Consider the following 17158-nt stretch of genomic DNA (forward strand, 5'->3'; position numbering starts at 1 on the left):
CCCAGCGTCAGGATGCGATTCCCTGCCGGAATTCCCGCTCGGAGTCATCGCCCTTCCAGGGGGTTTTTTCCCGGCCCAGCCCCGGGGGTTTCGATGCGTTCCCACCCGAAATCGGGGAGTTGGTGGGATGGGAAATGGGTTTGGACACAGGGGAGGGGAGCTGGGAGGGATTTCAAATCCATTCCATCCCAAACCATTCCGAGATCCCATGAATTCCAAACTGGGATAAGATTTCAAATCTATTCCAAGCCAAAATCTGAGAACTGGGAGGGATTTCAAATCCATTCCATCCCAAACCATTCCGAGATCCCATGAATTCCAAACCGGGTGGGATTTCAAATCCATCCCCACCCAAAATCGAGGAATTGGGATGGGATTTTAAATCCGTTCCCACCCGAAATTGGGGAGTTGGTGGGATGGGAAATGCACTTGGACACAGGGGAGGGGAGGTGGGAGGGATTTCAAATCCATTCCGACCCAACACATTCCATGATCCCATGAATTCCAAACTGAATGGGATCTCAAATCCATTCCAAGCCAAAATCTGGGAGTTGGGATGAGATCTCAAATCCATTCTCACACAAAATCTGGGAACTCGAATGGGATTTCAAATCCATTCCCACCCAAAACTGGGGAATTGGGATGGGATTTCAAACCCCTTCCACGCCAAAGAATTCCCTGATTCTATGAATTCCAAACTGGATGGGATTTCAAATCCATTCCCACCCAAATGCATTTCCATGATCCTATAAAGTCCAGACGGGATGGGATTTCAAATCCAAACCAATCCAAAATCTGGGAATTGGGACAGGATTTCAAACCCATTCCAACCCAACCCTTTCCATGCTCCCAATGAATTCCAAACTGGATTTTTCCATCCCAAGCAGCTCCAGGATCCCTCACCGTAGGTCGTGATCATCTTGCTGGTCTCCCGGAAAAGCAGGATCCCGTTGGGAGAGGAGACATCGAACTGCAGCCGTTGGGATCTGCAAGGAAAAAACCAGGGAATGCTCAGAGCTTCCAGAACATTCCAGGGCCTAAAGGAGCTCCAGGAGAGCAGGGGAGGGATTTGGGATAAGGGACGGAGGAACGGCACACAGGGAATGGCTTCAGATTGGAAAAGGGGAGATTTGATGGGATTTTTGGGAAGGAATTCCTGGCTGGGAGGGTGGGGAAGGGCTGGGATGGAATTCCCAGAGGGGCTGTGGCTGCTAAATGGGATTTAGAAGGGGGGAAAAAAATAGGAGAAAAATGGGGATTTGGAGGGCAAAAACCACACCCAGAGGGATGAAATCCATTTTAAACCCCTTCCAAGCTGCAGAATTCCATGAAATCCCAGATTTTTTTAGGGGGGGGGAAATGGGGTTTGGGGAGGGAGAAATGGGGGGGGAAAAAAAAGGGATTTTGGGGAAAAAAACGGAGGAAAAAAGGGGATTTGGGGGGAAATGGGGGGGGAAAAAAAAGGGATTTTGGGGAAAAAAACGGAGGAAAAAAGGGGATTTGGGGGGAAAAAAATGGGGAAAAATGAGGGGGTTTGGGGCAACAACCACACGCGGAGGGATGAAATAATCTCGTTCCAAGGCGCAGAATTCCACGAAATCCCGGATTTTTGGGAATTCCTACCTGTTGTGGACCAGCTCAGCCATGAGTTTGAGGACGGGCGTGGTGCAGGCGGGGTCGTGGTACCAGAGCTCGATGGCTCTCTGCAGGATGGGCATGTAGGAGGGGTAACTGCCACGGGAAATTAAGGAATTCCCAGTTTTTCCAGGCCAAAAATCCCGTGGGAAGGGAATATTCCATGTGTGCAGCAAGGCAGGGGCGTTGCTAGGGTCACACCATGATGCTGCCGGCTGAAATTTGGGATTTTTTTTTTTTTTTTAAATTAATATTTATTTTATCCCGGAAAAAATCATGGTCGTGGTAAAAATTAGGATGAAATCCAGGATCCAAGGGGAAAAATCCCAATTTTTTTAAAGGGAAATTAGAACCCGAGAAAGTTTTTTTTTTTTAATGGAAGGAAAGGGAAGAGAAAAATTCCAATTTTTAAAGGATATCCCGATTTTTTAGGGCAAAACCAGAACGAAAAAATGTTTTCTTTTACAGAAGGAAAGGGAAGGAAAAAATCCCAATTTTTTCAGGCAAACCAGGATTTTTGGGAATGAAGGGCACTAAATCCTATAAATCCAAGGGAAATTCCCAGGAAAATTCAGGAAATGCCCAGGAAATTGGGATTTCTGGAGGTAAAAAAAGGTAAAATCCTGTAAATTGTAGAGAAATTCCCAATGAGGGAATTCCCAGGAAACCGGGATTTCTGGAGCTGTTTTAGGGCTCGGAATGAAGGACACGAAATCCTACAAAATCCAGGGGGAATTGGCAGTGAGGGAATTCCCGGGAATTGGGGTTCTGGGGGAGTTCCCGGGGTCGCTGGGGTTTGGGATGCGGGATCAGGATACATCCACTCGAAGAGCATCATGAAGCTGCTCTTGGCGTTGAAGGCGAAGGCGATGCCGCGCAGGTCCCGCACCAAACCCACCAGAGTGCGCTGCCGGGCGCGGAGAGCAGAGATCCAACCATCAATCCATCGATCCATCAGCCAATCAATTCATCCATCAGCCAATAATCCAACCTCCATCAATCGATCCATCCGTCAATCCATCCCTTCAACGATCCATTCAGCAATCCATCTACCCATCAATCGATCCAATCAATCCATCCATCCAATCAATCTATTCATCAATCCATCCATCCATCCATGAATCAAACCATTCATCAATCCATCCATCAATCCATCCCTTCATCAATCCATTCAATCAATCCATCCATCCATGAATCGATCCATTCATCAATCCATCCATCAATCCATCCCTTCATCAATCCATCCAATCAATCCATCAATCGATCTAATCAATCCATCCATCCATCCACCAATCCATCCATCAATCAATCCAATCAATCCATCTAATCAATCCATCCATCCATCAATTGATCTAATCAATTCATCTATCCATCCAATCAATCTATCCATCTATCCATCCAACAATCCATCCATTCAACAATCCATCCATTCATCCATCCATCCATCAATCCATCCAATCCATCCATCCATTCATCCATCCATCCATCAATCCATCCATCCATCCATCCATCCATCAATCCATCCCTTCATCAATCTATCCAATCAATCCATCCATCAATCCATCCATCAATCCAATCCATCCATCCAATAAAAATCAAATCAATCCAATCAATTGACTCAATCAAATCAAATCAAAGAAATGAATAAAATGAAATAAAGCGGAATGAAGTGGAATAAAATATCCAAAAATAATGGAATATAATAATAAAATGGAATATAATATAATAATAAAACGGAATAAAAGAAATATAGTAAAACGTAATAACAGCTAATAAAATCTAATAAAATCCAGTATGAATCAAAATTTTTCCCTCCTTGTTCCATTTCCAGCCTGATCCCAAGGGATTCAGGCACCCTCAATCCCCTCTGGACTGATCCCAAGGGATCCAGGCACACCCAATCCCCTCTGGACTGATCCCAAGGGATCCAGGCACACCCAATCTCCTCTGGATTGATCCCAAGGGATTCAGGCACACCCAATCTCCTCTGGATTGATCCCAAGGGATTCAGGCACCCCCCTGGGAAGCTCCCACCATTCCAGTTTTCCTTCCAGAGGTGAGCACAGCCCCCTGCTCCCTCCTGCCTGTCCAAAAACCCCCAAATCCCACGGAGAAGATTCTGGAAAACTGGGAATTTCCTCCCCACTGACCTTGGCCTCCTGCTCGTTGAAGGAGTTGGTGCTGAACATCTGAGCCACGGCCTCGAAGGCAGCGGTGAGGGGCAGCATGAACTGCTCGTACTGATCCTCGTCCTCCCCTGGAAAAAAACATGGGAAATCCATGGGAAATCCACGGGAAACCCATGGGAAAACCCCCAGGAACTGCTCGTACTGATCCTCGTCCTCCCCTGGAAAAAAACATGGGAAATCCATGGGAAATCCACAGGAAACCCATGGGAAACCCCCCAGGAACTGCTTGTACTGATCCTTGTCCTGCCCTGGAAAAAAACATGGGAAATCCATGGGAAATCCACAGGAAACCCATGGGAAACCCCCCAGGAACTGCTCGTACTGATCCTCGTCCTCCCCTGGAAAAAAACATGGGAAATCCATGGGAAATCCACGGGAAATCTATGGGAACCCCCCCAGGAACTGCTTGTACTGATCCTCGTCCTCCCCTGGAAAAAAACATGGAAAATCCATAGGAAACCCATGGGAAAACCCCCAGGAACTGCTCGTACTGATCCTTGTCCTCCCCTGGAAAAAAACATGGGAAATCCACAGGAAACCCATGGGAAACCCCCCAGGAACTGCTCGTACTGATCCTTGTCCTGCCCTGGAATGGGAATCAATCTGGGAAAACATATCCCAAATCTTGGCATGGGAAAATTTCTCCCCAGTCTTGGCGGGATGGAAAAATTTCTCCCCATTTTTGCTCTCAGCATCAAACCCAATTCCTGATTCCCGATTCCCAATCTTCCTTTTCCCACCCCAACGCCCTTCCCCGGTGAAGCCCCAGCTCCCGAAATCCCAGAATCCAGCTGCCAAATGCGGGAATTTTGCCGGAATTCCCAGGAAAAATACCTAAATCCACCATGAGGAGCCGTCCCAGGGCCGTGTAGAACGTGGTCCGACACCTCATGTCCGTCAGGTTGGATTGGTTGTTGATTCCCAGGAAGGAAAAGTGCTCACTCTGGAAAAGGAAAATCGGGATGGGCTAAGGAGGGAAGAGCCTCCGGTGCCTCCAGAAAAAATTGCCGCATGGAAAATCATCCCAGAACTCCAGGAATTCCGGGAATACACCCTGGGAAGTCCAGGAATTCCCCCCTTGTTCCAGCAGGGAATGCGAACCCTCTGGAAGTGGTGCTGGGATTGCTCCAGCAATGGAAACACCACGGAATGGAATCCTGGAAAGCTTTGGGTTGGAAAAGACCTGAAATCCCAGACTCCCATTATCCCAGGCTGCTCCAACGCTGGGAATTTCCCAGGAATGAGTCTGGATTTCATGGAGAGCAGAAATCCTTCGGGAATGGGAAGCGCCACCGAATCCCAGCCCCTTCCGAACCGAAGAATTCCAACCCAAAAATCCCCCCAAAAACTCCCATTTTCCAGAGGCTCCTCCAGCACCACGTAAACACAGGGAGCCAGACCCGATTCCAAAGGACTCCAGGAGCGGAATTTTCCTGGGAATGAGGCAGGGAGGGAGATGGGGAGCGCTCACCGTGTGATTGTTCAGCATGAACTGCACGGCGCTGAGCTTCACCAGCTTCCGCACGCTGCTGTACGTGCAGGGCGTCAAGGAAAGCAGCGGAATTCCTGGAATTCCCTGGGAAAACACTGCCAGGGATAGGCTGGAAAAACGGGATCGTGCCTGGGTTATTCAGGGAGTCGGGAATTTTATGTGCGTTCCAAGGGTAATATGCAAACTGTGCAGATTTCGGCTTGGGGAGATGCCCTGGGGGAAAACCCTGGGTCTGGAATTTCTGGAATTCCTGGAAAATCACTTCCAGGGTCAGGCTGGAAGAATGGGATTGTGCTTGGATTATGCAGGAAATCGGGAATTCTGTCTGGCTCTCAACAAATTGGGAATTCCCTTCTGTTTTTTCAAGGATAACCCGAATAGTGCAGATCCCGGCTTGGGGAGACGCCCTGTGGAAAAACCCAGGGTCTGGAACTTCTGGAATTCCTGGAAAACCAGAAGACAGACTGGAATCTGCCTATGGATGCTCAACTCCAAAGGAATTCTGATCCACAATAAAAAAAAAACAAAACCAAACAAAACAAAACAAATCCAACATTCCACAAGAGCCTCATCCCTCCCTCCGCTCTCCTCATTCCCAAAAAAATCCGGGGGAAAATCAGGAATCCGCGCCAGCTCCCACTGCAGCAGGACTCGTGGATCATTCTTCCCTTTTCCCGAGGATTTGGGAGCTCTTCCCAAAAGGATATCCAATGGAGAGGTCGTTGAGCAGCTGCAGAGTCTTGGAGGTGATGGGCTCGCAGCGGCCCCAGTACTTCAGGTTGGTGATGCTGGGGAAGAAGAAACACGGATCAGAGGGATTTTTCCGGGCTTTTTCCAGGATTTTTTCTGGGAATTGTGGTGGAGTTTTCCAGTTTTTCATCTCCCAACAGCATGGGCTCCCCGCCTCCAACCAGGCAGAAAAATGGGAATAAAATCACCGGGCTGGGAGAATTCTGCTTTGGATATCCCAGATCCCACCTGGGATTCTCTGGGATTTGCAAACCCTTGGAATTCTGTGGGACTGGCAAACCCTTGGAATTCTGTGGGATTGGCTACACTTGGAATTCCCAAAATTCTCCCTGCCCTGGCACCGCTGGATTGGGTCCAAAAGCTCCAGAGGCTGCTGAGAAATGGATAAAATGGATAAAAAATAGGAATTAAAAAAATAAATTAAATAATGGATCAAAATGGATTTTAAAATTGATAAAATGGATAAAAAAATAGATAAAGAATATAAAATAATGGATTAAAAATCGATTAAAAATTGATGAAAGGAATAAAAAAATGGGATTAAAAAATGGATAAAATGGGTAAAAGATGGGCTCAAATTCCAGGTTGGATGTGAAGAAGCCGAATCCTGTGGCAGATTTCCAGCACTCCAAGGAAAAGCTGGACTGAATTCCAAGGAAAAGCTCGGGAGGAGCTCTGAGCCTCCTTCCCACATGGAATGTTGTGCTGGGAATTTCAGGAAAAAAATTCCCTTCTCCGGGAGCGTGGCGGCTTTTTTAGCGGAATTTTTGTGGACTTTGGAAAATTCCACCCCCAACTCTCTGAGCTCCCTAATTCCAGGTTTTTAGGGTTTGAGGGCAACCCCTCCGAGCGCCGTTTTCCCGCAGAGAATTCCAGGAATTCCCTGGAATTCCGTCGGAACACTCACATCTTCCCGATGAACACGCTCAGCACCATGGTCTCGTCGTTCAGCCCCAGCACCTCGGAGAGCCTCCGGTACAGCTGCCCAAAAAAAAAAAAAAACCCCAAAAAAACTCATGGAAAAAAGGCTTCCCAAAGTGCCAGGAAAATCGGGAATTATCCAAAAAAATCTGCTTTTCCCTCTGTGGGAGATGGGGATGTTGTGGGATTTTTTTCCAGGTGTTGTTTGGGTTGATTCAATCCATCCCAATCCTGATTTTTTCCTCTTTTTTTGTCCTAGCAGGATCACTCTACACTAAAGAAGGAGGACTTTGGGTTTTCCCAGGAAAATTCCCCCCCAAATGGGATATAACTGATCCACCTCCAAACCCAGCTGGGATTTGAGTGGATTTTTCTGGAATTCTCAGCAGTTCCCAAATCCCAGTGAAGGGATTTGATCCCAATCCAGTTTCTCCTCCAGGAAGGAACAGAACTCAATTCTGGAGCAACATTCCTGTTTTTTTTTTTTCTTGATGGAAGAAGGGATTTTACATCGCAAACCACAGCTACAAATCCCTTGGGATGAAGGGAATTTGGATTTCTTTCCATTTTAAAAACAGGGAGAAGAAGTTCAGGGGGTGTTTAAGGTGAAAAAAATTGGGAAAAACCAAATCCAGGTCTCCAATTCCTGATATCCCCAAACCAGCTCAGCATTTGGAAAGTCAAAAGTCACTTGGGAATAAGTGGAGAAATCACAGAAAATGAGATTTAATTCCAAGTAAAATGAGGAGAAATCAGGAAAAATGGGATTTATTTCCAGGTAAAATGAGGAGAAATTAATGATTTATTTAGGGCTTGTTTTCCTTGGGAAAGGGTGGAATTCCTGGGATTTCCCTTACCTTGGAAGACTTCTGCACCTGATCCCCGATATAAATCTTGCGGAATTGCTCGAAGAAGCTCAGCATGGCCAGTTCCAGCTTCTCATTCCCGGCCTGCGCCAGCCGGGAATCCGTCAGGTTCATCAGCTGCAGCACCCTGGGGGAAAGGGGGAAAAATTGGGAAAAAAGAAGGGGGGAAAAATGGAGGGGAAGGAGGAGAACAATTCCCTTTTCCCTGCTGTTTCCCCTTGATTCTTTGTTATAACCCAAATTCTCACTGGATTTTCAATCCCAAAAATCCAGTTAATGACATCGTAAAAATCCGAACTTTCCAAGCCAAATATTCCCAGTAATTCCCAATACTTCCAAGCCCAACATTCCCAGTAATTCTCAGTATTTCCGAGCCCAACGTTCCCAATAATCAATGAACAATTCCCTTTTCCCTGCCACCACCCCAATTCCCTTTGGCACTCCATGCCCCCGCCCATCCCCTTCCATCCGGATCCCCGCCGGAATCAGAGTTGGGAAAAGGGGCAGGAGAGCCTCTCGTCCTTGTGGGAGCAGATTTGGATGGAATATCCGGGTTTGGATGGAATATCCAGGTTCTGCTGGAATACCCAGGTTTGGATGGAACAGCCAGGTATTGATGGAATATCCAGGATTTTGCTGGAACACCCAGGATTGGATGGAATATCCAGGATTGGATGGAACACCCAGGATTGGCTGGAATATCCAGGATTTTGCTGGAACACCCAGGATTTTGCTGGAACACCCAGATATTTTCCTGGAACACCCAGGATTTTGCTGGAACACCCAGATATTTTGCTGGAACCCCCAGGTTCTGCTGGAACCCCCAGGATTGGACGGAACACCCAGATATTTTCCTGGAACCCCCAGGATTTTGCTGGAACACCCAGGTATCTTCCTGGAACACCCAGATATCTTCCCGGAATACCCAGGATTTGCTGGAACATCCCTACCTGCACACCAGCTCCCCGTCCATGGCGTCCTGCTCGTCGGTGCTGGCGAAGGAGACGCGGCCGCCGATGACGGCGCCGATGATGTACACCAGCCACGTCAGGCGCCCTGGGGACACGGGGACACCGGGGACGCTGCCACCCGCCCTGCCACCGCGGGGCCAAGGACATCCCCAAGGGAATCCGCTTTTCCCGAAATCGATCCGTTTTCCCGAGTTTGAGATAAGGATTGAGGCGCGGGACGGTGGGAGCACCAGGGAGGGAGGAGTGGGAAATGAACAGGGAAAAGAGGGATGGGAGGGGATTTATGGGATAGGATCCAATGGGACGGGATCCATAGGATGGGATCCATAGGATGGGATGGGATTTATGGGATAGGATCCATGGGATGGGATGAGATTTGGGATAGGATTGACGGGATGGGATGAGATTGGATGAGATGGGATTGAGTAAGATGGGATGAGATTTGGGCTGAGATGGGATCCATGGGTTGGGATTTGGGTTGGATGGGATGGGATTTATGCGCTGGAATAGGATTTAAGACGGGATTTGCGATGTTCCCATGGACAAACCCAGCCGTCCCTCCCTTGCACACAAACCTCCCAGGAACACCACAACAACACCCTCAGGGATGCAGCAATTCCTCTGGGAATGCCGTGCTGACCTTCCTGCACAGCCAGGTCCATGGGGCTGGCGCTGGCGCTCTGGAGCAGCTCCTGGTAGGACTGGGCGGACTGGTCGAAGAGCTGCACCAGCAGGGCGCACGTCTTCTCGTACTCGCAGCGCCCGATGGTGGACAGCTGGTCCAGCTGCTGCTGCACCAGCCCCGTGTCCTCCAGAGGGTCCTCCAGGCCATCCCTGGGAGAAAACACAGGGAAAAACGGATCAGGAGGTGAGCAGAAGGTACAGCTGCTTCTGCGCCAACCCTGCATCCTCCAGAGGGTCCTCCAGGCCATCCCTGGGAAAAAATACAGGGAAAAATGGATCAAGAGGTGAGCAGAAGGTACAGCTGCTTCTGCGCCAACCCTGCATCCTCCAGAGGGTCCTCCAGGCCATCCCTGGGAAAAAATACAGGGAAAAATGGATCAAGAGGTGAGCAGAAGGTACAGCTGCTTCTGCGCCAACCCTGCATCCTCCAGAGGGTCCTCCAGGCCATCCCTGGGAAAAAATACAGGGAAAAATGGATCAGGAGGTGGGCAGCAGGTCTGGGTGCTGCTGCACCAGCCCCGTGCCCTCCAGAGGGTCCTCCAGGCCATCCCTGGGAAGAGCACGTGGAAAAATGGATCCAGGGAGCCTCAGGAGCTCCCTGGAATGCTCACTCTGCTCCTGGGGTGTCGGAGCCGCAGTTTGGAATCCACGGGGTCGTGGGATGGGTTTGGGTTGGGAAGAGTTTAAATGTGATCCCATTCCATAGGCAGGGACAGCTCTCACTGTCCCAGGGTGATCCTTGGGCATTCCCAGGGATTCAGCAGCCACAGCTTCTCTGGGAATTCCAGCCCCCTCCCACAGCCAGGAATTCCTTCCCAAAATGCCACCAAATCTCTCCTTCTCTGATCTGAAGCCATTCCCTGTGTCCTGTCCCTCCATTCCTTATCCCAAATCCCTCTTCAGCTCTCCTGGAGCCCCTTTAGGCCCTGCAAGGGGCTCTGAGCTCTCCCTGGAATTTCCCTTTTCTCCCTGGCATTTCTCCCTGGAATTCCCAGCTCTCCCAGAAGGGCTCCAGCCCCTGGATCAGATCCATGGCTCTGAGCATTCCCCGTTTTTTTTCCCCACAGATCCCAACTGCTGCAGCTCGATGTCTCCTTCCCCCTGGAATCTGCCGCCCCTCAGCCACGTCCTCTCCAGAGGGAACAATCCCGCTCCTCCCAGCTTTCCCAGCGCCGGGATCAGCAGGAGAAGCTGGCAGGGCTTGGATCCCCTCACCTGAGGATGATGTGCACGGATTCCAGGCGGGAGGTGATGTAGGCTTTGGTCACCTCGGGGGTGTAGGTCTCCAGCATGTGCGGCTCCGTGGCTTTCACGTAGGGCACGGAGGCAGCCAGGCGCTGCCACAGGCTCAGCAGGTAGTGCACGCTGTTGGGAGCGAATTCCCAGTGCTTCCAGAGGGAAAAACAAGGAAAACAAAGTGGGGAGTTATGATCTGTGTCGTTTGAAGCGAGTTTTTCCCACAGAATTTGGGATGGAAGGGGTCTCAGGGATCTTCCACTGTATAGCACCTTCAATGGCCTGGGGGCCAAATGAACCAGGAATTTCAGGGCAAATCGTTGGGAGCAAATTCCCAGTGCTTCCAGAGGGAAAAAACAAGGAAAACAAAGCAGGGAGTTATGATTTGTGTTGTTTGAAGCGAGTTTTTCCCACAGAATTTGGGCTGGAAGGGGTTTAAAGCTCAGTTTCTTCCATGTTCCACTGGCCTGCTGGCCAAATGAACCAGGAATTTCAGGGCAAATTGTTGGGAGCAAATTCCCAGTGTTTCCAGAGGGAAAAAACAAGGAAAACAAAGCAGGGAGTTATGATGTGTGTCATTTGAATCAAGTTTTTCCCACAGAATTTGGGATGGAAGGGGTTTAAAGCTCAGTTTCTTCCAGCCTGGTAGCGAAATGAACCAGGAATTTCAGGGCACACTGTTGGGAGCAAATTCCCAGTGTTTTTAGAGGGAAAAACAAGGAAAACAAAGTGGGGATTTATGATTTGTGTTGTTTCAATCAAGTTTTTCCCGCAGAATTTGGGATGGAAGGGGTTTAAAGCTCAGTTTCTTTCATGTTCCACTGGCCTGGTAGTGAAATTAACCAGGAAATTCAGGGCAAATTGTTGGGAGTGAATTCCCAGTGTTTTTAGAGGGGGAAAAAAAAGGAAAACAAGGCAGGGAGTTATGATTTGTGTTGTTTGAATCAAGTTTTTCCCACAGAATTTGGGCTGAAAGGGGTTTAAAGCTCAGTTTCTTCCAGCCTGGTAGTGAAATGAACCAGGAATTTCAGGGCACACTGTTGGGAGCAAATTCCCAGTGTTTTTAGAGGGAAAAACAAGGAAAACAAAACAGGGAGTTATGATTTGTGTTGTTTGAAGCGAGTTTTTCCCACAGAATTTGGGATGGAAGGGGTTTAAAGCTCAGTTTCTTCCATGTTCCACTGGCCTGGTAGCTAAATGAACCAGGAATTTCAGGGCACACTGTTGGGAGCAAATTCCCAGTGTTTTTAGAGGGAAAAAACAAGGAAAACAAAGTGGGGAGTTATGATTTGTGTCATTTGAATCGAGTTTTTCCCACAGAATTTGGGATGGAAGGGGTTTAAAGCTCAGTTTCTTCCATGTTCCACTGGCCTGGTAGCGAAATTAACCAGGAAATTCAGGGCAAATTGTTGGGAGTGAATTCCCAGTGTTTTTAGAGGGAAAAAACAAGGAAAACAAGGCAGGGAGTTATGATTTGTGTTGTTTGAAATGAGTTTTTCCCACAGAATTTGGGATGGAAGTAGTCTCAGGGATCTTCCATTGGATAACACCTTCAATGGCCTGGGGGCCAAATGAACCAGGAATTTCAGGGCACACTGTTGGGAGCAAATTCCCAGTGTTTTTAGAGGGAAAAACAAGGAAAACAAAGTGGGGAGTTATGATTTGTGTTGTTTCAATCAAGTTTTTCCCACAGAATTTGGGATGGAAGGGGTTTAAAGCTCAGTTTCTTCCATGTTCCACTGGCCTGGTAGTGAAATTAACCAGGAAATTCAGGGCAAATTGTTGGGAGCAAATTCCCAGTGTTTTTAGAGGGAAAAAACAAGGAAAACAAGGCAGGGAGTTATGATCTGTGTCGTGTGAATCGAGTTTTTCCCACAGAATTTGTGATGGAAGGGGTTTCAGGCATCTTCCATTGGACAACACCTTCAATGGCCTGGGGGCCAAATGAAGCAGGAATTTCAGGGCATACCTGGATCAGTCATTCCCAGCACGCAGGAAGCACTGGGGAAAATCCCAAATTCCCAGGACATGGAGCTGAATCCCAGGCCTCACCCAGCTCCCACACGCTGCCCTGCCCTGAGCTGCTTCCCAGAAATTCCAATTCCACAGAGGAAGGAATTTACTTTTTCCACCCTCTCCTTCGCAGGGCTGTACACACAGCTGGAAAACTCCGTGGGAACATCCACGATATTCCAATTGCTCCCAATCCCTGAGAGCACATGGGAACAGTGACACAATCCTAAAAATAAACCTCACTTAAAACCTTTTTTCTTAATTCCCTGCTAGGAATTAAGCCTCTTGGAGGCACGGCAACAACTCTGCCTTCCCACGCGGGTTCCAGTCAGGAATTCCCAGGATCTGTGCGGGATTTGGGTAGAAATGACCCAGCTGAGAGGCTCCCGCTGTGTTTTCCAGGGAATGCCGAGGGCAGGGAGAGGGGAAGGGCCGGTACCTGCAGGCTGGTGACGGTGAAGTTGGCGATGAGCCGGATCACCTCCGGGTAGTTCTCCACCTTCACCAGCTCTCCCAGTTGGTAATTGCTTTTCAACCGGGCCAGCAGCCGGCAGAACTCGTGGTAATTGTTGGGGTCTGACAAACTCTGAGGGGAAAAAAACGAGGAGAGGGATTCGGGAACGGATCTGCTGTTCCCTGCCAGAGGCTGGGATGGAATGGCAGGGAGATCCGAGAACCAACAAATCCCACTCTGCCTGTTAAACCAGGCGGGGAATTGCCACATTTCCTGGTTTTAGACATTTCCAGGGATGGCTCCAGTCCTTAAATACTCTTCCAAAGCAGAAATTGTTCCCACAGGAACAGCTCTGCTGTTCCCTGCCAGAGGCTGGGATCACCATGGAATGGCAGAGAGCTCTGAACAAGTCCAGGCTCCCAACAAATCCCATTCTGCCCGTTAAACCAGGTCGGGAATTGCCAAATTTCCTGGTTTTGGGCATTTCCAGGGATGGCTCCAGTCCTTAAATACCCTCCCAATGGAGAAATTGTTCCCACAGGAACAGCTCTGCTGTTCCCTGCCAGAGGCTGGGATCACCATGGAATCACAGAGATCTCTGAGAACCAACAAATCCCACTCTGCCCGTTAAACCAGGCGGGGAATTGCCGCATTTCCTGGTTTTGGACATTTCCAGGGATGGCTCCAGTCCTTAAATACCCTCCCAATGCAGAAATTGTTCCCAATATCCACCATGAACCTCCCTTGGAGGGCGGAATGGCGGGCTAAGGGAAGAGCAGGACAACGCTGCACCATTCTCCTCTTTGCCAAGTGTCCGAGTGGGACAGGAGAAGGATTTTTTGGGGGAGATGGAATGTGCTGGAGAGGATGCAGAGCCTCGATTCCCAGCTGGAATGCTCACCTGAGGGTTTTCCAGTATCCGTTTCACTCCATCCACGAGATGAGATAAGAACTTTGCCCGCTCGGCGTTGTTGAAGAGGGAGCGGCGCACGGAGGCGATCTGCACCAAGCAGGATAAAACCTGCCAGGACACAGGAAAACAGGGATAAACGCAAAAATCGGGATGCAAACGAGGAAATGAAGGAATTTTCCCCTCATGGCACGAGCAGCAGTTGAGGTTTGGTGCTCCTTTAGGGAACAAACAGCTCCTTCATCTCCGCAGCGGAGAGAGAGATCGAAGGAACAGCTCCATCCCCAAAATGACAGAATTATGGAATTCCAGAGGTTGGAAAAGCCCTCCAAGGTCAGAGTCCAACCTTTGATCCTCGCCCCAGAGCTCTGAGTGCCAGGTCCAGGCTTTCCCTGGACACCTCCAGGGATGGGGATCCCAATCGTTGATCCAATGGAAGAATTTCACATTTCCATTAAAAAAAAAAAAAAAAAAAAAAAGGATTCTCACAGCTCAAACCTCTCCAGAATATTAAGGCTCAAAATTCAGGATCAGCCATTAACTCTCCACCAGAATAAGTGGAGTCTCCATGGAAAAATTCCTTCTGAAGGCCTTTCCCTCTCAGCCTTGCTCTCCCTGAGCTTTAATCATGGCAAATGTGTATCAGATAAGTGTCTGCATTGTAATTATTTTAAAATTATTTAATTTTAAGTCAATTTAATTTTCTTTTTTTAATTTTTTTTTTCAGAGGAAATAAGCCAACTTTTTATTTTTCCAGAGGAAATAACCCAACTTTCAGCTCAGTTGTGCTCTTGGCCCTTTCACCCCAATGGGACGTGGTTTAGTTTGGATGGGTGGAAGGAGAAATTCCATTTCCTGGGGTGTTCCCAGCTTTGCTCCCTGTTCCTGGTGCGGTTTTAGGATTTCTTTTGGGAATAACAGGAGTCACTCCCTCAAGGGGATGAGCAAACAGGAGATTCCAAGCCGTGTGAGGAGAAAGGAGGCTGGAATTCCAGAAAAAAAAAAGCTCTTTTAGGGAAAATCCGACCCTGTGGATGCTTCAAAACTCTCAGCAGCACTTGGACACTTCAGCACAACCTGGGGCACCTGAATCCCCAGGGAAATCTCCCAGATGAATCCTAAAATGAAGGGAAAATAAACCCTGGACTTACCAGAGGAGAAAACGAAGGAGGGATGGAATGATAGAGATCAAAAAACAACTGAAGGGTCGAAGAATCCAAGAACGCTGCAAGAGAAAAGAGGATTTCACCTCCATTTACAGCTTCCCACACGTCTAATCCTTGTTCTATCACCCGTGGCGCAGGGATCTGTCACACCAAAGCACCACAATCCCATGGAAATTTCTCCCAGGATTTTGTATTTTGAAGGCAAATGCCTTTCCTAGAAATTGAGTCACCCGCTGGCGCCTGGAGCTGGGAGAACATGACAGGAAGGTATTTTAAGAACACAATCTGTGCCTGTCAAATGCCTGGTGGCAACAGCAGGATGCAGGAAAGAGGTGCCAAGTTATTCCCTATTTTTAAAAAAAAAAAAAAATCCCTTTTTCCTGCTTGTTGAAACGAGAGGTGAAAGACTGGAGGGGGTAAAAGGGGTTTTGAAAGCAAAGATAAAATGTTCCCCCCATCAAAAAAAAAAAAAAAAAAAGAATTATGTGGGTTTAGGGCTGGGTTTAACCTCCGCCTTTGCACGCCCTGGGGGCTTTATTTGTGAAAAATCCAAGGATGTGAGCGTTCTCCGGGCGGGACGCTGGCAGCTCCCGCGGGATCACCTGATCTCCAGCTGGTTGGGATCTGCACAGTGCAAAGATCGTCCGAGGACTCGTCCGTGGAGGTGCCGATGAAATCGAAGTTCAGGCAGTTGTGGGTGAGCTTCAGGAGCTGCATCAGCAGCCCGTGCTGGCTTTCATCGTTCAGGTTCAGGTTCTTCCCAGAAGCCTGTGGAAAACGTGGAATTTAAGCAGGAAAAAGGGGGAAAAAAATAAAAATATCCGGGGGGGGTGTGAATTGAGGCAGGGTTTTATTTTTAAGCTTTGTGGATTGAGCACCAGGTGTGTTTTTATAGGTGCGTAAGTAAAACTCCGGAGTTTTTCCAGGGCAGGGATAACAGGCAGCATTCCCATTTTTGTCCCTGGACAGGGATGAGGATTGAGGGATCCAGGAAATCGTGGTAAACACAAAACCCCTTTTCTGCAAGGCAGGATTTGTATTTGTCAGAGATATTTAAAATGCAACCCCAAATTTTCCTTTCTTTCATGATGCTTTAAGACGGGGAATTTTAACCCCAGGCTCAAGATCCAGGGATTTATTTGCAGCTGGAATTGTAGCGAAGCGTTTGATGTCTGGGTTTATTTTCCATTTATTATTGAAATAAAATCTATTTAATAGTCATCACTGAAATAAAATATATTTATTATTCATAATTGAAATAAAATATATTTATTATTTATAATAATTTACATAAGATCTATTTAATATTTCTTATTTAAATAAAAATCTATTCACTAACACTGATTTCTTTCAAAAGAAAAAAAAAATCCCCTCAATCAATCCATTTTTCCCTGGAAAAACAACCCCGGAACAGAATATTTTAGGACAAGAGCGCTCATCCCAGGACGGAATTTCACCCAAAAAAAAGATTCCCAACCTTTCCTTACCTGTTTCAGTAAACTGCAGGACAGGGTGAAAATATCAAATAAAGAGGAATCCCGGAAGGAAGAGGCAATTTTCCTGTGCTTGGTCAGGGGGTGGGTGGTGTCCGCCTGCACGGGGAGAAGCCGGGCTCAGAGCTCCTGGGACACACCAGGAAAAGCAGGAAGAGCAGGAAAAGCAGCAGGAATCCTGGGAAGCGCTGGGACATCCCTCCCCAGAACCACTCCGTGGAGAAATCCACATTCCCCGAGGGTTTATTCCCCGTTTATTCCTACTTGCGCTTCAATCAGCAGCAAAAATGGGGGTTTTTTTTTTTTTGGATTTTTGGATTTTAGGAGTGGGAATTCCCAGCTCCAAAGGTTTCAATCCCACCTGGAGCTGCTGGGCAG

At 48.1% G+C, this 17158-nt stretch overlaps 1 protein-coding gene across 1 annotated transcript in view; it reads right to left on the reverse strand.

Moving 5' to 3' along the window:
* XPO7 (exportin 7) overlaps window positions 1–17158 on the reverse strand; it is a 29670-nt gene that overhangs the window by 680 nt on the left and 11832 nt on the right. Inside the window, exons 6-23 of the mRNA XM_040087610.2 lie at window positions 16775–16879; window positions 15890–16055; window positions 15273–15346; window positions 14113–14232; window positions 13197–13343; window positions 10724–10896; window positions 9465–9658; window positions 8804–8909; window positions 7845–7980; window positions 6974–7047; window positions 6024–6104; window positions 5296–5359; window positions 4659–4767; window positions 3786–3892; window positions 2454–2542; window positions 1624–1731; window positions 904–986; window positions 3–22 (exon numbers count right to left, since the gene is read on the reverse strand). Of these exons, the coding sequence (XP_039943544.1) occupies window positions 3–22; window positions 904–986; window positions 1624–1731; window positions 2454–2542; window positions 3786–3892; window positions 4659–4767; window positions 5296–5359; window positions 6024–6104; window positions 6974–7047; window positions 7845–7980; window positions 8804–8909; window positions 9465–9658; window positions 10724–10896; window positions 13197–13343; window positions 14113–14232; window positions 15273–15346; window positions 15890–16055; window positions 16775–16879 (1956 nt within the window). The remainder of the gene's footprint in view (window positions 1–2; window positions 23–903; window positions 987–1623; window positions 1732–2453; window positions 2543–3785; window positions 3893–4658; window positions 4768–5295; window positions 5360–6023; window positions 6105–6973; window positions 7048–7844; window positions 7981–8803; window positions 8910–9464; window positions 9659–10723; window positions 10897–13196; window positions 13344–14112; window positions 14233–15272; window positions 15347–15889; window positions 16056–16774; window positions 16880–17158) is intronic.

Source organism: Hirundo rustica, chromosome 28 (assembly GCF_015227805.2).
Source record: "Hirundo rustica isolate bHirRus1 chromosome 28, bHirRus1.pri.v3, whole genome shotgun sequence".
Lineage (NCBI taxonomy): Eukaryota > Metazoa > Chordata > Aves > Passeriformes > Hirundinidae > Hirundo > Hirundo rustica.